Source organism: Geotrypetes seraphini, chromosome 13 (assembly GCF_902459505.1).
Source record: "Geotrypetes seraphini chromosome 13, aGeoSer1.1, whole genome shotgun sequence".
In the NCBI taxonomy this organism is placed as follows: domain Eukaryota; kingdom Metazoa; phylum Chordata; class Amphibia; order Gymnophiona; family Dermophiidae; genus Geotrypetes; species Geotrypetes seraphini.
The window spans coordinates 57,783,327-57,809,473 of NC_047096.1; the positions used below are offsets into that span (position 1 = coordinate 57,783,327).

A 26,147-nucleotide genomic window follows, 5' to 3' on the forward strand; every position below is an offset into this window, starting at 1 on the left:
ATGGACCATGCGGTCTTTCTCTGCCGTCATGTACTGCGTCGCTTTGTGTAACGGGTTCTCGTGCTGGCTGTGCCCGAGGCTCTTCCTTCATCTGCTGCTCTTTCTTTCCACAGCTAACAATCCCAGGCAGCCCATCCACGTTGTGTATGTACCGTCTCACCTCTACCATATACTCTTTGAACTCTTCAAGGTAGGCGCTGTCCTGGTGTCTGTCCCGCTTTCTCTCGTGCTTCAGCGTGATCCTTTCAGCACAGTTCTCTGTGTTTCTCCACAGAATGCCATGCGGGCCACAGTGGAGAGTCAGGAGTCCAGCCCTTCCTTGCCCCCCATCAAAGTCATGGTGGCTCTCGGAGGAGAAGATGTGGCCATTAAGGTAGTGACCAGTGGTGAGCTTGTTCTGGGGTGATGGGAGGGGCTCCGGCGGCCCGCTCTGCAAAGCTTGAAAGATCTATTTCTTGTGCAGATGAGCGACCGAGGTGGCGGTGTCCCACTGCGGAAGATCGAGAGGCTCTTCAGTTACATGTATTCCACTGCACCCACTCCACAGCCTGGCACAGGAGGCACTCCCCTGGTACGTATCCTGGGTGGAAACCGTGCTCTGCTATCGGTCTTTTTCCAACAAATTGGTCTTTCTCTCCATCCAGTGGCCTTCTGTAGCTTGCTGTCAGTGTTGGAATTTGGCCAACCACCAAGCAGTCGATTAAAGATTAGTAATTTGTACGTCTCTCATTCAGTAACTTTAGAGCATTGTAATACTGCCTGGTTGTACAGTTTTTGTATTTTAGCCAATAAATAGCAAATGCCTCGCTTCTGAGGTTGTTGAATGGCCCAGGACATGACCAGATCAGCTCTGAGCTCTCTGGCCAGCTGCTGGTGATCCAGAGTTTGCCTCTCTGTTGACAAGAAGGATAAATGAACCACTCAGATGGGTAATGTGATGATATAGGCTCTCTCAAAGCTCAGAAAATGAGACTTTTTCCGAGCATGTGGGTGACGTTTGCCATTATTTCATGAGTTTGCCTCAGTCTGTATCATGTATGCTTGGACTTGGAGATGCCGAGCTCTTTCTGTATGATTTTTTTTTTCTGCTTTTATCTGTCATTCTTCTTTTTATCTTTCTCATTTTGTGCCCTGGACACAGCTGTTAACACTAGTAAAATGATGGAGAAATTTCAAAATGAAAGAGCTGGTTGTATCACGATCTGTATCTCTCACAAAATCACAATGAGGGGCATTTTTGATAGCATGTCTAAGTCCGACTTTGGATGTCCCGAGAAGCACTTCCAAAATCCGAATTCCCAAACCAGCCATTTTTTAAACCACTAGACCAAAATCTTTTTTGAAAATCACCTATTTGGACGTTTTGGCTGTCACGATGTCCAACTTGTTTGGCCATTTTCAACCACAAAAAACATTCCAGGTTCAAAATGTTCAAATCCAGACCATTTGGACTTGGGAGGGGCTAGCATTGTAACATACTGGCCGCCTACACTTACCAACAGAGCAGTGGGGCGCCTTAGAGGACACTGCTGTGAACTTCACATAAAGGGTGCCAGACGTACATCTCACCATAACCCCTTTATAATGTATAGTGAGCTCCCCAAAACCTACTATACCCACCTGTCTACCACCCCAATAGCCCTTATGGTTGCAAGTGGCACCTATATGGAAGTAGAATAGGGTTTTTGTGAGCTCACCCTTTCCACCATAAATGTAGTGGTTAGAGTGGCTTATGGGCCTGGGTCACTAGCCCACCTGTGTGATGCTATACTAGAGATAGGTATGTACTGTTTCATTCAGATTTTTGTGTGGTTGGAGGGGGTCATTGACCATTGGGGGAGTGTGTATGTGTGAGGGAGGGACTCATAACTTAATCCCTCCAGTGGTTATTTGGTCAGTTTGGGTTCATTTTTGACACTTCGATGCTTTTAAAATGGATCTAACTCAGGACGTCTGGGGAAAAGTTTGATTGTCACCACAAGACATCCAAGTGCTAAGCAGGCCCATAACATGCCTCCAATATGTCCCCTTGAAATTTGGACGCATAGCCGCTAAGAAGCCTAGCAAGATGTCCAGAAAGTCGGCTTTGAACGTCCAGCACTTGGGTGTTTTGGTGAGAAAAAATGTCCAAGTGCCGATTAATGCCATTTTTGGATGTCTTAGGGTTTCGAAAATGCCCCTAATAGAAACACTGTCAAACTGACTGGCATTGTGTCTAGCAGGGGTGCCAAGAATGGATTGGGATAAAACTGACCAGGTCAATGCTCTAGCTTCATTAGTGACTCACCTTCATTTGCTTCCAGTCGAGCCTTGTTAAGCGGCATCCTTTCACCTTGTACGACCAAGGAACTTAGTTCTTTGGAGCTTCTTCAGTTGATCTGTACAGTGCTCTTGTGGTCTAACCTTCAGCTGTGGGCACTTCCCATGTGTGTGGCTGATTCATCCTGCTCGCTGACGGAGAAAGCAAAATTGCAGACCTGTAAGGGGTGAACTTCATTGGCAGCAGGATAAATGGGACCCGCATACCTTTGCACCTGCTCCACCCCCGTGCGTTTAAGTCTTTGAAAGGCTGAGAAGATCTCACGAGGTAGCAGCTGTGCAGGAAAAACCTTCTGAGCGCAGAGAGCCCGTGTCGGCGCCCTCAGGATGACGCGCCCACTTGCTTGCTCGGTTCTGTCCTGCAGTCTACAGAGAATCTCCATCATGGCTAAACAATATTGCATACTGAATGTATGTATCTCCACCTGCCCGTCAATAACTCCTGTACCTCTTCTGACCCATTTAGGCTGGCTTTGGCTACGGCTTGCCCATCTCACGTCTCTATGCCAAGTACTTCCAGGGGGACTTGCAGCTGTATTCCATGGAGGGCTTTGGAACAGATGCTGTCATTTATCTAAAGGTGGGCATAGCTTAACCCTTAACTTTCTCTCCTGGGGGAGTTCTGTGCAGTCTGGCCTAGTTACTTCAGGACTCCTTGTGAGCTCACTGCTCCAATCCGGGAAGAGTTGTTGCTGTACAGCCACAGGTCAGGCTGTCTCCTCCTCTGCTTCCTTGGTCCCTGGCAGTTCCTTTAAGCTGCGTGGCTGTACAGAGGCGCGTGGACAGTCAGGCCTGGGACAGCAGAGGAATGGAAAATGGCCTGATGTGCAACTACTTATCTTGCAGCCCTGGAACAAGGAGGGCTTGGAAAAAATATAGATGGTGTTGGGGGGGGGGTGCTAAAAAAGGGTGGATGGGGCATGTGGGGGCTGGAACAAAGGTGTAAGGAATTGGAAAGATGGATGGTATGTGTGAAGGGGGTGGGGGCTGGAAAAAGATGGATGAGGTGCGTCTGTGAAATTCTACAGGAAGGCGAATAGGAAACTATTGTGGTGGAGAGGTATTTCATGCCTGTGTGGTGGGGGGGGAAGATGGCAGCCCTTAGAAATGGGAGATTTCTGTACAGATTAAAATTACAAACAAGAGTGCAGAACCTTGCAGAATTCCCCCAGGAGTAATGTACAAAGCAGTGCTTCTGGCCTCAGATGCATTAACCCCTAATTGCATTCACAACAGAAAAAAGTTTACAGATCTCCAAAATTCTGCCGCACTCATTCTTGGCTGTGGCCTTCAACTTGTAAAGGTTATAGAAATGTGCCAACAGCTGAGATGCGTCGCCGTTTGCAAATGGTAAAAAGCTTGGCTAGTGAGGGCCTGCTTCAGTGACCCTTCTTGTAGTTTTAGTGTTTAAAAAAAACCCTAGTAATTGGATGTGAAACATTGGTGAGAATGTCAGAAAGCGTGTATCACCCTCTGTTGGCACAACCCATGCTTTAGCTGCATTTGATTGTGGGCAATACCAGATCTTATAACAGATCTTAATCGATAAAGTCTGATGATGTCATGGGGAGAAGAGGCTCAGTTGCACCCTAAGAGGCAGGAGATGCCTTGTAGAAAACACAGATTAAGTTCATTTGTAGCTGGAAAACTAGACTCCTCTGCCCTTCTCAACATCGTCAAGAGTTTGTACAGCCGAGAACAGAATAGCTATACTGTGTCAGACTAATGGTTCATCTAGCCCAGCGGCAGGTCAGGTTTTCAGGCTATCCACAATGAATATGGATGAGATGGATTTGCATGCACTTCGCCCTTGAGCTGCAAATCTATCTCATGCATACTTATTGTGGATATCCTGAAAACCTGACCTGGCTCTGGCTCTCGAGGACCGGAATTACCTACCCCTGTCCTAGTATATTGTGAAACTTGTAGGTTTACATGTTCGGCACCTTTCCCCAACAACATCTATGCTATTTTACACAGTGGCATAGTAAAATCTGCCACTAGAAAATGTTTTCAGCTCAAGCCCCCACAAAAATACGAATAAAGCATCATTTAGGGCAGGGGTAGATAATTCCGGTCCACGAGAGCCAGAGCCAGGTCAGGTTTTCAGGATATCCACAATGCATATGTATGAGATGGATATGCATGCACTTCGCCCTTGAGATGCAAATCTATCTCATGCATATTTATTGTGGATATCCTGGGAAACCTGACCTGGCTCTGGCTCTCGAGGACCGGCATTGCCTACCTCTGATCTAGCCCAGTATCCTGTTTCCACAGTGGCCAATCTGGGTCCAAGTACCTGGCAAAAATCCAAATAATAGCACCATCCCATGCTGCTGATCCCCATGTCTGAGGAGAGACATCAGATGTATTGGGTCTGGAATTTTGGGTTGGAAGGGGACCAGCCTGATTTCACAGTGCATAATAGTCACAACTTAGTAGTTTTGTTTTACAAGGCATTCAGGTCAAGACTGGTGCAATCTAGTCTCAGGATAGTGAGACACAGTAAGGAAGTGGTTAGCAAAGACTTATAATGCCATTTAACTGTAGAAGATACCACAAACAGAATTGTTTATGTATTTGCTATCTTGAATGGCGATTATATCTCAGTCTCGTTCCTGGCCTGCACATGGGGAAGGGACAAAGTATTTTTATGGCTTCAGTTTCCACTTGGCATTTCCTAAGGCCGGGGTTTCCTCGTGTACCTTTTCTAAAGCATTGCTTTCTTCCAGGTTAAATATGGAGGTGGGACTAGTGAGGATCTGGGTTGGGTTGAAGGCCTGAGAGGAGATGATGGTGTGACTTTTGAGGGAGACCTAGGCTGGAATTTGGAAAGAAACATAGACATAGGAGACATAGGGCTGCTCTTTGCAGAGGGCCTTGAAGTGGGATTGTTCTGGTCCCCAGGACTAACAGGACTGCGGCCTTGGGATAAATAACTGAGCCTGTGCCTCTGGTCCTTCAGGAGGCGGGTCTTATGCTAACTCGGCCTTTTATTTTTTTTCCTTCAAGGCTCTGTCGACAGACTCGGTGGAACGTCTCCCAGTGTATAACAAGTCGGCCTGGAAGCATTACCAGCCCACTCAGGAGGCAGATGACTGGTGTGTTCCCAGCACAGAACCCAAGAACCTGTCCACCTATCGGATCAGCTAGGCAGGAATCGCCTCACCTCCACCAAGTTCAGCTCAGTCTGAGATAGAATCCCGAACATGGCAGGGCAAATCCCACCAGCACCCATAAAAAGATGAGTGTGGACTGGAATTCTCCTGTTGACCTAGGAAGATGCCAGTCACATGAGCACGGAACATTCTGGCCAGCTGATGGGATAGCAAGGTCCTGACCTGCACAGCATTGACTTGACATGGCTGTGACCAGAGCCTCTGCCATGAGAGAAGGTGCCAGGGGAAGACATGTTCTGAGCTGGTTAATCACTTTTTTCTTAGCTTCTGTTTGTGGTCATTGCAGTTGCCAGTCCTTTCGAAGGCCCAGGTGTGTGTGTGTGCCAGACTGGCAATAGTCAGATGGGAGAAACTCACGCTAAGATCAGAAAGGAGCCCTGCAGGAACCCCCTGAGTGCAGAGTCCAGACACTTTGTCAGGAGCAGGATATATGTAGAAATGAGAGTGAGGATATGAGAGTGTGTGTGCTGGAGGTTTAACCTCAGGGTATGTGATTAAAATACAGACCAATCAGTGCCTGAGAACCTGAGTTATTTTAAGGAACTGACAGTCTATCATGAGAAAATGAGGTTCTCTAGATGTCTGTGCACATGGCTTCATGCCTCTGTACAGAATTTCTGTTTGTGTAGGGGACCAGATGATTCCAGGAACTCCTTTCACTACAAGCATTCTGGGATTTGTAGTCCCACTGATAGTGAGGCTCTAAACCTCCATCATGCTTTGGATTGGGAGTTTGAAAACCTGGGCTGAATGAAATTGTTCCAGTGGTCATAGAGGTCTCTGTTCAACCTCTTTTAGGATGAATAGAGTGATAGAGAGTGAATGGGGGAGTGTATGGGAGGGGATACTGTGTGCTAGGCCAGTAGCTGTAGAGAAAGGGGGAGAGAGAAATTAACAGTGCAATGTACGCCCTAAATATTTCAAACTTTAAAAGGGCTGCTTAAGCTTTCTCCCATCAGTGGGAATCTCCAAAACAATGGGTCATGTAGACATGAACACCCATTTGCAAGGCTGAAAGGCCAATCCACATAGGCACCATTTTCTTCAAAATCTGTTTGGTGGGGGGCAACTGCTCCCCTTGCACCCCCCCCCCCCCCAAGCAATACCTCTGACAAAGGGATGTCTCCTTCTCTGCCCGTGGAAGAGCTAGTGTTAAACCAGGCTCGAGATTTTTTCCTGGCTCTTTCCTTGCTAGGCCCTTCTTTCTCTTTCAGTCCTCTCCTTCCCTATCACCCCTAGGCCCTGGGCATCTGACCTTGATGGGAGAGATTTCTTAACTGGCCTGGAGTTCATGGTATAGTGAGTTGAGGCTAGAGGAGAACTCCCTTCAATAAAGAGTCAGGGTCCTGATCGGAAGCAAAACAGGGTAGGTTCCCTGAAACTACCTCTGGCACATCAGACAAACAAAGCCCTGTACTGCTCCCTACCGACAGCAACTCGGCACCCAAAGACATTCCAGCTTCAAGGAAAACCAAAAACTAACCTCTGGATACTCCTAAAATCGCAAGTATTTCTCAGAGAGCAGGATGCATCTGCTAGGACACCTGGGGGGGCATTATACAACTTGGTTTTGATGTGGTGCTTTTATGAAAGAAAATATGGAAACATTTTTCAGAACCGTGTGTCTTTTAAAAACATTTTTAATGCTGGTTTTCAAGAAGCGGCAGACTTTTCGCCAGAGCAGTTTGCAGTGCTTTTATTCTTCCAGCATGGGCAGCAGTTAGGCCTAGAGGTAGTTCTTAATTTTGTTTTGAACTTGTTACACCCTAATGGTTTCTGGTGAGCTGACACCTTGGAGGTTACTAGTTCAGGAATGGTGAACATGGCAGGGAACTCTCGGGTGCTTTATCAGGGTGTCACCAATCGTAATGTCTGTATTCCATGACGTGAATATGGTGGCATGCTGGCTTTTCTCTTAATAGCTGGGTGGCGAGTTTTGCCAGGAGAAGTAAATGTTCAAATAGCTGTTCTTTGGCAAGACACACAGACACGCCCTAGACTAGCTGACTCTTCAAGGAAGGGCTCCCATGCATGCTCACTGGACAGTCTGCATTTTGCTGTACTAAGGGCAGTTCTAGTGATTCTGGGTGCAGGAACACCTTTTAGGTAGGAGGGGCTGGATAAACCACTCAGTGTCCCTGTCCTGTAGCTGCTGATGACACATGAAGCAGCCAGATGGTGGCCACTCCATTCCACTATCTATGGGTACGTGTGTTTGTTTTCTCTGCCAGTGGTTTGAGCAAGAGGCCGAGGACCAGGGAGGCCAAGGTTCAGAATCTGCTTCTCCCACCCACTGCTCCTTGTGATCTTGGGCAACTCACATCACCCTCCAGTGCTTAGCTTGTAAGTTCACAAGGGCAGGGCAATAACTTATGTCTCTGAATGGAATTTGCCTTGAGCTCAGATTTGAATTGGAACCTGAAATCAAAATAATAAAAAAAAAAAAAAAGATCAAAACAGGTTTAAGTGAATCAATTGAAATCAGCACAGCCTTCTGGAGACGTGGCGAGATGAACTTGGCTATGGAGGCCTAGCTGAAATCCCACTGTGGCTCCTTGTGACCCTCCATAGCCTCAGGTATAAATGTAGACTATAAGCCCTCTAGGGACAGGGGACGGACGTACCTGCTGTATCTAAATGGATTTAGCACCATCTCCAAAATTGCAGCCCAAACAGAGAGGACTGAAACCTCTTAAAGGAGATGGTCCCAAATACTTGAGGGAAAAGTAAGTACCGTTTGATTTCTGGAATTATATAATCAATTACTATTCAGAGACTGAATTTCTGTCTTGTTTAGTGAGCTGTCCCAGACATACACTGAATCTACCAGAAAGCTAAACCTTGGGCACACCGACACACACACTTATGTCTTTTCCGAAATATTTATTATTGCACAAATATAATAGATTTATTCACGTTTAGCAGTTTTCCTCAGAGGTTTGTTCCCATGAGCTCAGACTTCTTAATTCCATCTTGTTGCTTTAGCAGATGAGGATGAGAAATTGGAAAGCAGGAGAATAGTCCAGCAGAACAGAAGGTTTCAGAGCTGAGTTGTTGAAGCGCCCTGCATGTGTTCGGATAGCTCCAAAGAGGTAAAAAGATAGTTCTATGTTAGGAGATAAGAGGGGCCCCAACACGGCAGCTGTTCTCACAAACTGCCGGCAGCTGCCCTGAAGTTTTCCCTCTACTGCAACTTCCCGTTTCTGACAGGGCAGATCGCCGCAGGGGGAAAGCTTTGGGGCAGCCGCCGGCAGTTTGTGAGAACGGCTGCCATGTCGGGGCCCCTCTGAAAAGGAAAATTTAGGTGTTTAATAAAGAAGTTTGGATCACAGGGCCCCCTGGATCTGTGGGGCCCAGGGCAGCTACCCTGAGCTCCTCCCTAACGCCTCCCTTGGGGCTCCCCTGACAGTTTTTCCTACATAAAAGAGGCTTTTGAAACTTCACAGCCTTAATTTACATAAAAGGACACATGCCATAGCTAGGGTTACCAGACGTCCGGATTTTCAAAACCTGGCACGTTGCCAAGGTTTTGAAAAGCCTCTTCAAATCGCATTGGGCAGGAACTCTGCACATACACGGACTTCCTCCCTGCCTGACCAGTGGGGGTGGGGCTATACCCCAGCCCACTTACTCTTTAAAACAGAGGTTTGGTAAAAACCAGACATTTCCACTCAGAGGGATTTGGGAGGACAGTGTGACTGTTTTTGCATAGGAAAGTCATAGGGTGGGGAGGTTTTATTTAAAAATGTATATACCGCATATTGGCTATGTGGTTTACAAATTCCATAAACATTATCTTGAGCTCCTTACGATCACTGCAAGTGTAACAGGCAGACCAACTAGTCAGACACATTTTTAACATCCCACACTGGGTCACAAAATTCCAGGAAAGCATGAACAGACATTAGCAGCAAGTCCTGTTTTCTGTTGGTATTTGTTCTACAATGTTGGACCAAATGGTTTTGAAGGTTGTATTTTTGCTGCTTTAACGCAGGGTTTTGAGGTTTGCATTGCAATGATTAAACTGCGCCTGTCTTAGGCTCCCACAGACCCCCCCGACTCGCCTCCTGGGCTCTCGTCTTCTGGAACGGTTATTTATCTCCTTGTTTTTAGAGCACAAACATTAACATGATTCTGTCTGACGCATTCTGTCCTTAAAAGGGAAGAAGACTATAACTTCTCCAATGAGAGCCGTGTGCCAGCAATCCTGGAACCGGGCCCAGTAGGGGAGAGGTGAACTCTTACGACTAATTCTGGAGAGCCTAGTCTGAGGAGGGACAGTGCATTGTGGGTCTGAAAAGAGGGAGATGAGGCTGCGAGCAGGGCAAAATTAAGGCAGAGGCCAAACCAAGCATGCGCCGGGCCCAAATGGTTAGGAGGGGCTCTCTCAAGCTAATTTAATGGCTCCCATGACCGATTTTTTTCCATGGTAAGACAGCTATTGGCAGAAAGAATTGGGGGGGAGACCCCAGTTCCCATACACACTGCCTCTTTTCTGCTGTTTTTTTTCTTCGCAGTCAGAGCCACACAAGGCCCAGTTTGTGGGAGTTTTTAAATGTATTTACAACCTAGCGAGCAGCTAGGGGTTAATCCTGCCCTGGCAATTTGCTCTCAGCCAAGGGCAGCCTCACATTGGAAGTGGCTAGGCCCTGCTTTGTGCGTCAAGGATTCAGATTGACAACAGATGCCTGCTCTGGGGTAACCTTGAGTTGCGATGCCAACGATTGCACTTTGGCAAACACTGGCCTTTGCCAGCCTGCTCAGCAAACACCTGGGGCCTACAAATGTACTCGGTTCCTGGCAAGAAGCAGCTCTGTGCATGGATGACCTCAAAGGAGTTATGTGCTGACATCTTCTCAATAACACCCCTGCAATAAAGCTAACTTCCAGCCACCGTGCACTGTGTTCCAGGATCTGATTGGCTGAGGGGAGGGCGCTCCTGGAAATGGCGCAGAGACTCAGCATTAATGGCGATATTCAGTTGAACTTTGTAGCTAATTAACTCCTGGGTGAGGACAGCCAGCATTCTCCCCCCTGCATCATTTAATGAACTGGAAAATCCAGTGCAAGTCGCAAGTCTACACCCAAAGCCTTTTCCTAGCTGTGAGGTAGTACAGTGAGTGGGGGCTAGCTTATACATATTTTTATATTTCTCAGAGTTGCTTTATTATTAACCTTAGTTACTGCAGAGGCAAATTGGACTTGTGCTCAGGCTGCATAATCCCTTATTTTAGCCTCCAGTACTTGAAAATCTCTTCCTGAGTCTGCCCTTCAGCTGTCTGTGCTGTATCTGTCCTTTCGGGTGTCAGAACTCCATCTGCCTGGAACTTTGAAGATCCCTCATTCAGCTGTCTGTGCTCTATTCATGCTTCTGCGTGACTAAGAATAATGTATGTATAGGGTGTTCATACTCTGCTCTCCCCACCCCTAAGATACTAAGGTTCATAACAGTGAGAACAATGGCTTCTGAGGGGCTTCTGAAATCTTTAAGCACTCATTTCTCTCCCAGAATTAAGCAGCATTCAGGAGGTAAAACCATTTTGTTTCTTTTGCCAATCAAGTTCTCTAAGAAGAGCATGCTGCTGTAGTTTTTGCTGGTGGCTGTTATTGGCTGACACTGTGGTCTTGTTCCTCCACAGTGGGGTTTACGCCCCCTTTCTGTTCCTCCTTCTCCACAGTGATCAGCGTTCACTTCCACAACTTCAGCGGCATCTTTACGCCCCCTTGTGTTCACTCTTGATACCACAGAAATATTAATGTATCTTAGTTTTCCCTTCTTTCTTCTGATGCAGGCACCCCAGACAGTCTTCAGAAGCTACAAACCTGTCAGATTTTCAGAGACTTCCCTCTTGAATATGCACAAATCTATTTACATAAAGGGGAGGCAATGCATTCTGAGCCACCTTGGGGAGATACTGGGAAGCCATAGCGTCCATGACAAGTACCAGCTCCATCTGTCCTTAGACCCGCTCTCTCCAAAATGCCAGCTGCATATCTTCCAGTTAGCTATGTGTCGCTGTAAGGCTCATAAAGCTGGCCATACACCGGTCTGGCTCTCATTCAGAGCTTGTCTGTCTAGATGTACTTTCCCAAATCTGTGCAAAGGTGATATGATCACTCGTTCTGCTAGCAGTACTTTCCATTATACAGTAACTATTTCATCTTTTCTAGGCCTTTCATCACAGCTGTCTGCTCATGTTGAAGACATGGGCAATCATGAGCCGCAGGTCTCTTTCCAGATAGATCAATGCAGTCTTTTGAGAACTGGCTAGTGCAAGTTTTTGGTATGTTGGAGGAGGAAGAGAGAAAATAAAAGTCTCATGAATGCTCACAGCACCTGAGGGGGCGGGGGGGGGGTGGGGAGACTGCTGCCCGATTCGCGAAAGGCCTGCATGTTTCCCCCTTCTCTCTAGCGTCCTCCGACTTCCCCCCTGGCCTCATGGTCTCACCTTTAAAGCTAATTACAGCAGCCTGCAGAGCCTTGTAGGTAAAATGATTTTATTTTCAATATAATGATTGAAATGTGTCAGTTTTGAGAATTTATATCTGCTGTGTATATGAAAAATGAATGGAAAAAATTGCATTGCAATTAGTAAAGGGGATGGGATCTGGGGCAGAGCTTGGGTGGGCCTAGAGAGGTCTGTGGTTGGGGTACTTAGCTTGAAGTAGTTGAGAAACACTGCTGTAGGCAATCGGCTGGTGCCAGTGCCTCTCCTCTCCGGCCCTCTTCCCTGCTGGCGTCTCAGGGCCAATCTCAGGGCCTCTGCATATGCGTGATGTCATCATAGTGACGTCCTTGCACCTCTGGGTGCCTCAAGCCGTGGCCACGACCATTAGTGTGCCCCGGCTTGAGAAGGTTTGAGAGACACTACATTAGGCAATGACTCCACTCCAAAAAGCCAGATATGCTTAAGATTACCAGAAAAACCCGGACATGTCCTCTTTTTAGAGCAGGGTATCGCAAACTGTGTGCCCCGTGAGATTTCAGGTGTGCCATGACACATTGGCGACGAGGAGTTGTCCACACCAGCTGATTGCCTACAGGATGTATCTCCCGCGGCGAAGTCAGCCATCGCTGATGACTCTCCTGGCCGGTGTCTCTCCTCCTCTTCTCGTATCTCCTGGATCCCTCCACCGAAGCGGTTCGAGGCCACTTCAGGGTGCCTTCTGGCTGGGGCACCGGATTTAGTGCGCCGCCGGCCAGAGAGTTTGCGAGACACTGTTGTAGAGGATTGTCCAGGCTTCTGGATGGATTTTCCAAAACCTGGCATTTGTCCGGGTTTGGAAAGCCTTGACGAGCTCTGGCCACATCTGGAGGGCCTCTTGAGCATGCGCGGATGGCGTCATGCACATCTGCACATGCTCCCGATCCTCCAGACATGGCAGGAGCTCATCCGGAAGAAGAGAGGAGGCTTTGTGGGGGTGGGGCTGGAGGCAGATTGGAGTAGGCCTAACCTTTTTTTATTGTGGAAAAAGCAAAAGGTGTTGGTTGGAGTGGAATAGTAGGCCCTAAAATTGAAGTAACCTGAGAACCAGGAGATCTGGCTTGGGCGAGTCACTTAATTCTTCATTGCCTCAGATACAAAATATAATATATAAACCGCTTTGATTGAAACCACAGAAAGGCAGAATATCGAATCCCATCCCCTTTCCTTTTGGTGCAGATTGAAGCATGCACCCCCTACGTACAGGAAGCAGATGATTCTGTGAAATAAGAAGCCCTTCTGTCTCTAAATTCACCTTCATATACTGTATAGTCACCCTGCTGTAGCCCCATCATTTGGCAGGAACTCAGCCTGTATATCCCTGCAGAAGGACGTCTTACAGTCTCACTATGTTATATCATTATTTAATCTTTAAACATTGGCTGCAGTTATGTTCATTGACTTATGACAAACAAACAAAAATCCCCTGAAGAGCTAATAAGCATGAAGAACAGGGGTGGAGGCACAGACTGCCTTCTGCTGTTTAATCAGGAGAAACAGGAGTCCCTAGGACAGCAGGCCTCTTTCTGGAGGGGGTACTAGGCGGAATCCCCTCAACTGGTCCAATGGGCTTTCTACAGCCAGGCTGACGGTTTAGATCCAGTGCCTGTTTCTCCAGTATCAGTTGGTGTCCTGAAATAAAGTGGGGAGCCCCTGTCCCCACAATAGCAGAGTAACTGTCCTTCATCAAGGTAGCCATCTGGAAGTCACAAGAATCATTTGAAGGATGGTCAGCTTCAGGTTAGACACTGATTCGGCCTTGGTTTCGTGCCAGTGGGCCTGCTACTGTCTGTCCAGCAGGCCTTGGGCATTGACCTGCTTTAGCCGAAGGCTGCACAGAGTTGGCATGTCCACTCGGAAGCCGTGTATCACTGCCCAGGTTGTCCCCTCCCCCCTTTCCTTGCTGTCCCACTCTGTACTGCGAAGTCTTGCCTTGTCTTCCTTGCCCGATGAGTTGGCCTCGGCCTAGCTCTTCCTCTGTTCCTGCTCCTTCCGCTTCTGCTTTTCCTTCTGTTTCTCCGCCTTTTCATGAGCTTTTCTTTCTTTCTCCACTGCCGCACTCAGCTCTTTCACTTTTCGCTTGATCAGAGCTCGGTCGTGAGAATTGGTGACCCCGAGGCCCTGGTGGAAAGAGAGAGAGAAATGACAGTTGGGATGGATATGCATCAACTAAAACGCTTTGAACAAGTGGATCCACTCCTACTGCCTGATGAAGCTGTTGACAGATACGATTCACATATGATATGATGACAAAGGTAGAACAGTGGCGGCTCGTGGCATGGAGAATGAATGCAGGTCTCAGGGCCCGATGCTAAATCTGCATACAGCTCAATCTCACGCTACACAGCTCCAATCTTTCAGGCTCAGTTCTAAAGCATTTTGTTCCTTGCTGTCAGAGTTTACAACGCAAAGCTCTCACAGCAGCATGGGGATTTTAAACCTCGATTTTCTCCAAAACATGCTGCTTTTTTAATGAACAGTGTGAATCGCATTTAATCGGCTCTCAAAGTGAGTTTGATAGGGCATCCATGTGATCTTGCTGATATCACTGGAGTACTTGCAGGACTTGGGGGGGGGGTCCTTATGGTCCAGTCTAATAGTTTCATAAAGGATGCGAGATGGTGAGCTTTTGGGACACACCGGTCCCTACACCAGATATTCATTGTTCATGCAATGCAAACTTACAGGTGACAGAATTAACTATGGATAATATTTTAGGTTGGGTCATTGAATATAAAGTATTGTGACTTTGTTTCCTCCAGGACTAATATTGCTAAGAGAAATTTCTATTCTTAATGCCCTTGAAATTCAAAATAGAGGCCATTTGACAATGTGTTTTAGGGAAACTTAGATCCAGTGGTAGGCCTGAGTGGGCACAGACCCACTGACTTTGGGCTCAGGCCCATCCAACAAAGGCACACTTAGGGTTACCAGATTTGTGGGTGCAAAAAAAGAGGACATGTGTCTCTGCCCCGTTCTGCCTCCAACCCCACTCCCACAGAAACTTCATCTCTTCTTCCCCAAGTCTGGGCCACGTCTGGAGGGCCTGTGAGCATGTGTGGATTTACCATGATGACATCACACGCATGAGTTTGGCATCATCACTTTGTATCCGTGCATGCTCGATGGCTCTCCAGATGCGGCCCTGAGCTTGGGGCCTTCCAAAACATGGACAAGCTGCTGGGTTTTGGAAATCCATCTGGGTACCCGCACAGTCCTCTAACCCTAGGAACGTTGCTATGGTAGCTGGCAGGGATCTCTAAGCCCCGCCAGCTGAAGAGTGCCCAAAAGGCACCCAGAAACGCCTGTGCTCAACTCAGCAGTCGGCAGCTGCTTCCTTGACATGCTCGGTTCTTGCACAGGCATAGAAACTGGGTATGTGTAAGGGCCTAGCGCTGGCGGCTCAGGAAACAGCTGCCAACTGCTGAGCTGAGCACAGATATTTCTGGATGCCTTTGGGGAGCTCTTCAGCAGGCAAGGCTTAGGGATCTCCACCAGCTCAAGTACTTATCCTTTCTTTTAAAAGTTGAGTTTGGAGGCAGTGTCTGAGGGGAGCAGGGGTGAAGAGGACATTTATTTCCAATTCATTTCCCTCGTAGGCTGACCTAAAATTCACTCTCTGGCTGACCCATTGTGTACTGTATATGGGAACCACAGGAAAGATGGAGGAAGGAGTTTAGGATGAATACAGGCAGTCCCCGGGTTAAGAACGAGTTACGTTTTTCAAGCTGTTCTTAAGTCAGATTTGTATGTAACTCAGAACTTGTAGATTTTAAGATTCTTGCTGCTTACCTCTGCTCCCAGCTGACAAAAGGGTCAACTGAACCTACCAGTGTTCCCTCTAAATTAAATCATGCAAAACCACACACTGTTCTTAAGGTGGCCCTGCATCATTCCTGAATCTGCTGCAGGAGAAGTGTAGGAGTCTGTGCCACTGGAAATACTGCTCAGCGAAATCAAATGAAGCCTTAACCATGTTCTTAAGTACGATTCATACTTAAGTCAGACGTCTATAATCTGGGGTGTGCCTGTACTATGACCTATGAAAGAGCCAAGGTTTTTTTGCTTATGGAATAGAAGACAGGGGGGAGACCTAACAGTAGTCAAATTACATAAAGGGAGAAGCATTAGGTTGAAAATAATGGTCTTGAGCTTTGCAGTTAGGGAGATATGGGTTAGACTTTAGGAAGAGATTACTAATTAAGGCTAGTCGAGTCCTGGGAGGTAGTGGGATCTCTGACATTGGGAAAAGACAGTGTGGATGTAGTGGAACTTACTTGGGAGCAGGGCATGGTGCAAAAGGACCTAAAATGGTTAGGGCTCTTCAGCTTGGAAAAGAGAAGGCTGAGGGGAGATATGATTGAAGTCTACAAAATCCTGAGTGAAGTAGAACGGGTACAAGTGGATCGATTTTTCACTATGTCAAAAATTACAAAGACTAGGAGACACTCGATGAAGTTACAGGGAAATACATTTAAAACCAATAGGGGGACATTTTTTTTTTCACTCAGAGAATAGTTAAGCTCTGGAATGCGTTGCCAGAGGTTATGGTAAGAGCGGATAGCATAGCTGGTTTTAAAGGTTTGGACAAGTTCCTGGAGGAAAAGTCCATAGTCTGTTATTGAGAAAGACATGGGGGAAGCCTCTGCTTGCCCTGGATCTGTAGCATGGAATGTTGCTACTCCTTGGGTTTTGGCCAGGTACTAGTGACCTGGATTGGCCACCGTGAGAATGGGCTACTGGGCTTATTATGTTCTTAGGATCTATTTAAGTTCTGTGCTCTTGTGCTTTCCCAGTAAGACTTAGCTGGAAGAAGAACTCTTGCTCCAGTTTCTCTCTCGTTAATGGTCTTAGCTATACAATATAACATTGTTTTTCTTAGAAAATGATGGTCAGACACCACAGAGTACTGAAATAACCCATACCTTAAGTTTGGCTCCATCTAGGTGAAATAGCTGCTGCCCATCCACATCGCGGGCTGCAAACTCCGCCACATATGGCTCCAGATTCAAGCCCTCTAGCCACTGGCCTACTTGTTGGCTTGTCCAGCTGGTTGCCAAGGAAACCGGCTCATCCAAGAACTCCAGAGGGAGGAAGAAAAGCAGAAAAGTATTACTGGCCGAAAGGGTCAGCTTCAGGTGCTGAGTGCATAAGTGGTTAATGCATATCAGATACTATCCAGGGAAAAATGTATCTGTACAAAGTAGGGTAGGATTAGGGGTGGGGCCAATAAATATACACAGTGGCAAAATCCCACTACTCGCCATATTACTTATGTGTTCAATCTTGAACCCAGAAATAGTAGGGTGAGCTATAAAGTTAACATAAGAATCAGTATCCTGTTTCCAACAGTGGCCAACCCCAGGTCCCAAGTACCTAGCTAGATCCCAAGTAGTAAAACGGATTTCGTGCTGCTTATCCTAGGAATAAGCAGTGGATTTCCCGAAGTCCATCTTAATAATAGCCTCTGGACTTCTCTTTTAGGAAATTATACAACCCGTTTTTTGGGGGTTTTGTAAACCCTGCTAAACTAACTGATTTCAGTATACGATATATGCCATTTGTCATATATATAATTAAACACAGAATTCTGAAAATCCTAGTAAAGTATGTGGATAAAATAGCCATTTAAATTTACAAAATTGCCATCCTGTTGAATAATGCTATCGTTGAGGATTGTTAAAACTAAAATGGATCAAGTTGTGCAAATTCATGTAAACTCTAAGAACCTACATTTCTAGCTGAGAGGAACCCATTCAAGGCAAAATGTGGTCCAAATACAGCTGATGCTTCACTCTCATCCAGGGGTTCTCAGCCCAGTCCTCAGAATAAACTCAGCCAGTCAAATTTTCAAGGTACCCAAAATGAATATGCATGAAGTAGATCAGTGGTTCCCAACCCTGTCCTGGAGGAACACCAGGCCAATTGGATTTTCAGGCTAGCCCTAATGAATATGCATGAAGCAAATCTGCATGCCTATCACTTCCATCATATGCAAATCTCTCTCATGCATATTCATTAGGGCTAGCCTGAAAACCCGATTGGCCTGGTGTTCCTCCAGGACAGGGTTGGGAATCACTGAAGTAGATAATATCGTTATTTTTCATTGTTATTTTCTAAAACATGCGGCTTATTCCAAGCAGGTCCGCTCGGATACTACCTACCAAAATGTACATCTTATACTCTTGCTAAGCAAATTGTATTTCTATACTCTTGATTTCTTAAAGTCTATGCTATCTGTAGTTCATATGTATATCTGCATATTGTGTTTCGCTGAATGTTCAGCTCTCTTGATTGTAAACCGCCTAGAAGTCGCAAGATTGTGGTGGTATAGAAGAATAAAGTTATTATTATTATTATTTCCATCCAGCGGGGGCAGTACAAGCAAATTTATCTTATACATATTCGCTGCCGCTATCTTGAAAATATAACTGGCTAGGTGTGTCCTGAGAACCCCTGCTCTAGTCATAAAATCACCCTCTTTCACAAGTGCGGTTCGTTAGTAGCAATTGACAGAGCAGAGTAGTGAAAACAGAAAACTTGCTGTGAAAAATAAAACTGATGGGTTATTCAGCCTGCCGCGCTGAATCATTTTTCAGCTGCTGACTGAATTGACCTTAACTGTTCAGAACTGGGCTACGTCCAAGCTCTGGCATTGAAAATCCAGGTATGAGCAGTCATCCAGAAGTTAAACCAGATATCGATCAATATTCAGACTGGCGTCCAGTTAGCTCAGCAATCAAGTTAGGACAACTTGTTTTCTGTCCTAACTTTGGGGTCCTTTTACTAAGGTGCAGTAGCCGATTTAGCGCCCATAAAATATAATGGTTGCATTAGTAAAAGAGGGGGTTGATGCACTTAGGGCTGCTTTTACTAAACCGCGGAAGAGGTAAGTACTCCGATGTTTATTCAATTCCTATGAGCGTCAGAGCATTTACCTCGCCGGCCCACAGTAAAAAGCTCTACCGCGGTTTAGTAAATCCCAGCGTTACTTAGCTGATTACACCACGTACCAAAATTTAAATTTTTTTGTTCCTGGGCAATAAGTGTTTATTCTTAATTGCCTAAGCCACAAAAGTATAAAAAATGGCTATCATTCCCCTCAAACTTTGCTTTTGTAATCAGGACATTGATATTTTGAAATGTACCTTTTCTGCAGAACATTCCAGATTGATTCCAAGCTGAGTAAACTTAGGGGCCCTTTTACTGAGGTGCAAACGTCCTACAGATGCATTTTGCTAGGTATGAGGCCAATTTATCAAGACAAGAGGGAAAAAGTACTCCATAGAAGCATTTGCTAAGATGTGCGATGCCTTTCGGCATGTCTGTTGCGGATCAAGACAAGCCTCGGGCACCTCACTTCACATCAAGTTTCAAGTGTATTAGGTTTTTATATACCGCCTATCAAGATTAGCTAAGTGGTTTTACAATCAGATACTCAAGTTCTTTTCCTGTCCCTGCCCCATTCCTGCAAGCTCCGTCCTCATCTCCACAAGCCTCAAACCCTTGAAAATCATAAGTGTTTGAGGCTTGAGTGTTAACCAGAGCTTACAGGAATGGGGCAGGGAGAGGGACAGCGACAAAACTCATGGGGACAGAACAGGGAAATTGAGTTCCTGCGGGGATGGGGACAGATTTGTCCCTGTGTCATTCTCTTAGCTTTCCTTATAACTAGCTGGCTCTGTCAGTCTGTTTTACTTGTCTTTGTCCACTGGTGTTTCTTCCCTGGATAACTCACCTCATCAGAGGACTGGGACAAGGTATGGTAGGGGTGGGAGCATGTTTCTGTGGCTGCATGGCTTGTATGTTTTGGGCTTCCGCTGGGTGGGGTGGAGTCATAACTCAGGGTGGACTCCTGGAGAAAAGAAGTGAGCAAAGAGGGCAAGTGATCGATCCAACATATGCATCTCCCCTGCAGAGCAGAACAACAAACACAACCCAACACAACCCCTTACAGTCTTCGTTTATGATGAATGCCTACCATTGCTTTCATTTTCTGAGGAAAGACACTCACCTGAGAAGCTGATTTTTTAGGACTAAAGCCTTCAGATTTTGGAGAGCATGTCGGAGAGACGGTGCTACCAGATGAACCGGAGCCCTTACCACTGTCTGTAAACCAGGAGAAAGGCATAAATGGAGACACACACGATCGACTGGAGCCTTCCACTGACTCCCTGTGAAAACACCCACCAGGTTACAGTCAGTAGCTATTCTGGACCCAGACTAGCTTAGGGAAGTTGTGATAATTCCCGAGACAAGTATGCAAATCTGTGTCATCTCAAATTGATTCAAGGCATTTGCTGTCTGGCTATTCAATTACTCCTTCATCTACATCCTTCAAACGGATCTCCAAATTCTTTATCAACCACCTTCCCCAGATACTCCACCCATTTTCTTTTTGGTTATGCATCAACTACTTGCTTGTTCATCTCCACATCCATCCTAAAACCATCTCTCCATTCAGCCACTCACCAACCATTTTAATGTCCAATAAAATGGTATCCATCCTTCTACTCAATGACCATCCACCCACCTAGTTAGCTATCTTACCTTCCCAGGGCCAATATTAGAGGGCTACAAACAGGGCAACTGACCTGGGCTACCATATAGGGGCCCTAAGCCTGATCAAGGAAGAAGGCCAGCTGCCTTTGGAGCCCCCTCCCTTGCTGCCCTGAGACCCAGCATTTCTAACACAGGCCTTGTGGCCTCCTGTTCTTAATTTATCCTTCTTGGGTCCTTCTTTTCCATTTGGTATTCCAGACCTCTCATGTCTACCTCTTTACATTTCATAGCAAAGTTGATACTTTATCCACATGGAACAGATTTCACCAGTGATGGTTGTTTAGTGATAGAATAAAGATGACAGGAGGTAATAACAGAAGAATTGTTTTCTTCCCAAGAGTATTTTTAGATGTTATTGCAAGGGAGATGAGGACAGGAACAGAAAAAGGTCAGGGGTGATCACCTGCTGCCCATGGACAGTCTGTGGCTCCCTTTTTCTTTCCTGATTCGGCTGGAAGAAACTCTTCTCAATGTCACCCTGAAAAGCACAAACTTCACGTTACTTTTGTGATATTCACAAATGAAGAAATGGAGAGACTTGGAGAGAATGATCTGAGAAGGTAGCGAAAATGTTTCAACATAGAGGCAATAAAAGAAACCCACATTGTCTGAAAGAAAATATGCTTTTTGACCCCAACCCCAGGTGGGCCAGGAACAGAAGAGAGGTGTGAGGAGCTGAGGGTCGCCTGCTTTCCAGAGTCTTACCCTAGGTCCAAGAACTTTCTTCGAGTTTTTTTGTCGAGGCCCATGGTTGGACTGCTAGGGTCTGGTGGACTCATGTCCCTGCTGTCATCTGAAAGAGCACAAATGATAAAGGCATTCATATCTGAAGACACTGACCAGTCAGACACACATCTCAAAGTATGCATATGATATGTGTGTGTGCACTTATATGTGTTGCGTGTGAGAGAAAGTTCATAGAGCATGACATGAGGACAAATTTGTCCCTGTCCCATTCCTGCAAGCTCTGCCTTAACCACACAAGCCTCAAACACTTATGATTTTAAAGTGTTCAAATCTCAGACACTCAATACCAGTCTTTTTGCACCAGTGTATTACTTGCAGAAACACAGATGTGTGGGGGGTTTTTTTTGGCCTTCTTTAAATTGATGTTTACCTTCACTGTGCCGGTCCGCCCGGCGGTCCCTGCGGGTATAGATGGGAGAACTGTCAGAGCTATGGCAGTGCTTCGGAGGTGAACTGGTCGGGATGGAGCTCAAGGCCTCCTGTGAGGACGTGTTGGTGAGGGGCTGGTAGCGGATCAGCGGTGATGATGGGGTCTCGTCTTCCTCCAAAGTCCGCCTGACCACAGAAGGGTCAAAAGAGAATGCCGGGGAGCGGATGAAGGGAGAAGATGATGAAGAGGAAGAGGTGGTCTGAAGAAAAGAATGCAGAAGAGACCTTATACCAGGACAGGTACTCATAATTGTCAGTTTCTTTTAGATAAATCAAGTAGGATTTGGGTCCTGGATAACCACCCTGAACCTGATATTCTATAAAAGCTGAGGGGTTGATCTTCAAAGTGTTTTAACTGGGCAGAACAGGCTCCTGTCCAGTTAAATCGTCTGTGTGGAGCTAAATATTTCCTTTAATGGCCTATGCTTATGTTGTGAGCAGTCCGACATTGAGCCTTTAACTGGATAAGGTAACTAAACAGACTGAATTGTATAAAACACAGTTCTATCTTTGTCCAGTTTCACTTCTCCAGTTAAGGGCTGAATTTTGGCCTTTAACAGGATAAGAACTGGCCATCTGCACATACCTGGATATTTGATGCTGGTGCCCAGACGTGGCCTGGCATTGAATATTGGGGCATAAGGCCAGCGGCAGCTACCAAAAAATCATCCACTGCCACTGACTGACTATTTACCCCTATGTTCCTAAGCTAGGCTCTTAAATTTGTTCTCAATTTAGAAGCCCAAGTTTTCTACTGAAAATTAATCTTAATTTAGAACCCTAAACTTACAACTTTAAGTTTCTCATTCCTTTGCTTAGATTTATGAGCCTAGAGCAGAAAATCAGGGCTAAGTTCTTAACTTCTTTTTCCCACCCTAAATCACCCCTGCAGTCACCTACTTTTTATCAGGGTTACCAGATTTTTTAAATTAAAAAAGAAGCTATGTGGCCCCGCCCCATTCAACCCATGGCCCCGCCCTCATACAAACCTCTGCCGTCTTCCCTGAACTTGGGGGCCTGGAGGGTCTCGAACATGAGCAGATGCGACGCAATGATGTCACGTGCATGCATATGATGTCATCACGTCACATCCACAGATGCCCCACCCCCAGATGCAGCCCCGAGCTCAGGCTTTCCAAAACCAGAACAAACTGCTGGGTTTTGGAAATCCATCCAGGTACCAGGACAGTCCTCTAAAAAGAGGGCATTTGGGTTTCCCCAGACATCTGGTAACCCTACTTTTTATGCTCCTTAATTTAGGAGTTTAGTGAAATTTTGAGTGTAAGTCAAACAGCCAGCTCTGGTAAATTTTCACACAGACCAATTTATCAGCATAACTCTCTTAAGTTAGAAGCATAAATCTTTTGAATATTGGACCCTCTATGACTAACTCATGGATGAGGCCTATCCTTATTACTGGAAATAGCATCACATCCTCACTTTAATCATTCAAATATACTAGACTTGGCTCTTGGGCCTCTGCGGTCTTCCAACTTGCCTTGTGCTGCATGGTTGGCACACTTGTAAGTTAAATACTCCCTTCCTGATTCAACAACACAGCTTTCCTTGACATTGCCTTCATGTATACCATTGTCTCTCTATAAGAATAACCATACTGAGTTCAACCAATGGTCCATCTAACCCAGGGGTAGGGAACTCCAGTCCTCAAGAGCTGTATTCCACTGTGGAAAGAGGATGCGTTAGATCAAGGGTAGGGAACTCCGGTCCTCGAGAGCCGTATTTCAGTCGGGTTTTCAGGATTTCCCCAATGAATATGCATGAGATCTATTTGGTCGCCTCGCCGTTCCTTAAGAAGGATATGGAGTTACTCGAGAGGGTTCAGAGGAGAGCGACGCGTCTGATAAAGGGGATGAAAAACCTTTCATACGCTGAGAGATTGGAGAAACTGGGTCTTTTTTCCCTGGAGAAGAGGAGACTTAGAAGGGATATGATAGAGACTTACAAGACCATGAAGGGTGTAGAGAGGGATATATTCTTCAAACTTTCGAATAATAAAAGAACAAGAGGGCATTCGGAAAAGTTGAAAGTGGACAGATTCAAAACAAATGCTAGGAAGTTCTTCTTTACCCAACATGTGGTGGACACCTGGAATGCGCTTCCAGAGAGCGTAATAGGGCAGAGTATGGTACTGAGGTTCAAGAAAGGATTGGACAATTTCCTGCTAGAAAAAGGGATAGAGGGGTATAGATAGAGGATTACTGCACAGGTCCTGGACCTGTTGGGCCATCGCGTGAGCGGACTGCTGGGCACGATGGACCTCAGGTCTCACCCAGCAGAGGCATTGCTTATGTTTTTATGTTCTTATGGATCTACCTAGGTACTTGGGACCTGGGTTGGCACTGTTGGAAACAGGGTACTGGGCTTGAGGAACCTTCGATCTGTCCCAGTATGGCAATTCTTATGTTCTTATGAGTGAAAGGTGACTAGATCAAAAAGCATTGGCTTTCTCATATCTCCTAAAGGGACAATGATATGCAGTATCTATCAGGAAAGCAGAGGAAACATTCATCTTCTCTGGGTTTAAAAATAGCTCTAGATCACTAGAAACAAAGTGAGCTAGTCCTGGTTTTACCCCACTGCATTTACGGACTTGTGAATTCTGGTACGTGCATGCAACCAATGAAGCCGGGACTGTTTACCTTTCCATCCAAGCTGCTATCACCATCTGTGGAGCCAACGCTGTCCCTCAGACGAGATCTTGAAGGGCGCTGCCGCCTGCCTTTCACTGACAGCTGGGCCCTGGCCTTCTGCAAACTGCTGTCCAGCCTCTCGGTCTCTGGAATCACATCATTAAAATCTGGGAGTGAAAGAGAACAAGGGGCAAAAAGGTGGAAGATAATAGAGACAGACAGGGAGGGAGAAAAAGGAAAGGTGAAGACAATGAAGCAAATAAGAAGAAAGTTGAGTAAGTGAAGGACAGTCAGGATTGAAAGGAGAAATTGATAGAGGTAAAAGGGAGGAGATGGAAAGAAGTAAATGTGGCGAATATAGAAAAGGGAAACAAGATACAATTTTCACTGAACAGAAAGCAAACTTATTAAAGGGATGCAGCACTCCTGACAATGAGGACTGGTTTTTACTCCTGCTTTCTCCAATTATCCTGTCTTTACTGTTTCTTCCTGTGCCAGTTCCTGAAACCGACAATTCAGGGTCTTCTTTGGAAGACTAGCACTGCATATTTGAGGTAGTGCGACCAACTGCAGAACCAAGCAGCACCGGAATTCAAGGTGGGGGGAGTGAGGTAGCCATATACGGTAATCTGCCTTTTCAAGAGAATGGTGCCACCTTGTGGCAGATTTTATCACAGTCCCCAGTTGCTGGGAGTTCAGTTTCAGTTGGGGGGAACCCACCAGGAACAGGAGATTTCCAGTGGACAGGGAGAAAAAATTTGCAGGCATGAATTAATAGAGAAATAAATTACATTAGGCTTAGACACACACTGCAAACTTAGGAAGTCCCATTCCTCCCCAATGCAGATGGACAGACGGACAGTGTAGATAACAAAGAATGATTTAGAACAATGAATTACAAGACAGAAGAATTCTTGAAATCACTGAAGCAAAATCTTCCTTCTTTCCACTGACTCAGTTTCCAAGCTTTAAATAAATCAGCCTAATTCCCAGTGCAAGGTTCTAATCATGACTCTGCAAAATGGCTCACTGTGACCTTCGACAAGTCGCGTTATTTTCTTCCCTGATCACTGATTTTAATCCCAGCTCTGCCATTTGTTATCTCTGTGATCTCAAGTATGCCAATCCCATATGTGGGTTCTAATCCTAGCTTTGCCAATGGCTGTCTGTGTGACCTCAGGGAAATAATGTTATCCAGTTTCTCTATTGTCTCAGGCAAAGTTGGTGGTTATTTTAATTTGATATACCGTCTTTCCTCCATAGATATCAAAGTGGTTTACAATATATTGCTACTCTAAGCATTTTCCCTATCTGTCCCAGTAGGCTAACAATCTAGTTACTATATGTTATCCCCTAGTGCCTGGGTTCTAATCCTAGCTCTTGAGGTGAGTTGAAAGGAAGCTCCGGACTGAGGGAGCATAGAAGGAAGGTGAAAGCAACCTTAGAAAAGACTTTTTCACAGAAAGGGTAGTGAATGCCTGGAATGGCCTCCTGGTAGAGCTGGAAAATGTTTCTGAATTCAAGAAAGGTTGGGACAAGTATGTTGAATCTCTAAGGGAAATGACATGGAGAGGCAGACTAGATAGGCCATATGGTCTTCATCTGCCTTTGCATTAGGGCCTATGAGGATACACTGTAGCCCACTAAGGAATGAACCCAGTCAGAATCACATAGCATCACTCTCAGCTTCATCAAAGGCAGGGCCAGCCCAAGGCACAGACCAGGTAAGCACTGCTTCAGAGTACCAAGCCTGAGTGGGTGCTGAGAGACTT

At 46.0% G+C, this 26,147-nt stretch overlaps 2 protein-coding genes across 2 annotated transcripts in view; one reads left to right on the plus strand and one right to left on the minus strand.

Moving 5' to 3' along the window:
- The window catches only part of PDK2 (pyruvate dehydrogenase kinase 2), a 28,099-nt gene extending 20,150 nt beyond the window's left edge, over positions 1–7,949 (plus strand). Inside the window, exons 7-11 of the mRNA XM_033917548.1 lie at positions 114–190; positions 275–373; positions 464–571; positions 2,786–2,899; positions 5,335–7,949. Of these exons, the coding sequence (XP_033773439.1) occupies positions 114–190; positions 275–373; positions 464–571; positions 2,786–2,899; positions 5,335–5,475 (539 nt within the window). The 3' untranslated portion in view covers positions 5,476–7,949. The remainder of the gene's footprint in view (positions 1–113; positions 191–274; positions 374–463; positions 572–2,785; positions 2,900–5,334) is intronic.
- A 4,655-nt stretch (positions 7,950–12,604) lies between these two features.
- SAMD14 (sterile alpha motif domain containing 14) lies at positions 12,605–24,759 on the minus strand (the record flags this gene model as incomplete). Its single annotated transcript, XM_033917552.1, has 8 exons — positions 12,605–14,107; positions 16,912–17,067; positions 19,725–19,841; positions 20,001–20,160; positions 20,952–21,026; positions 21,254–21,341; positions 21,666–21,924; positions 24,385–24,759. Coding segments are annotated over 8 exons (1,386 nt in total), but the record flags the coding sequence as incomplete, so codon positions are not given.
- Positions 24,760–26,147: the final 1,388 nt, after the last annotated feature.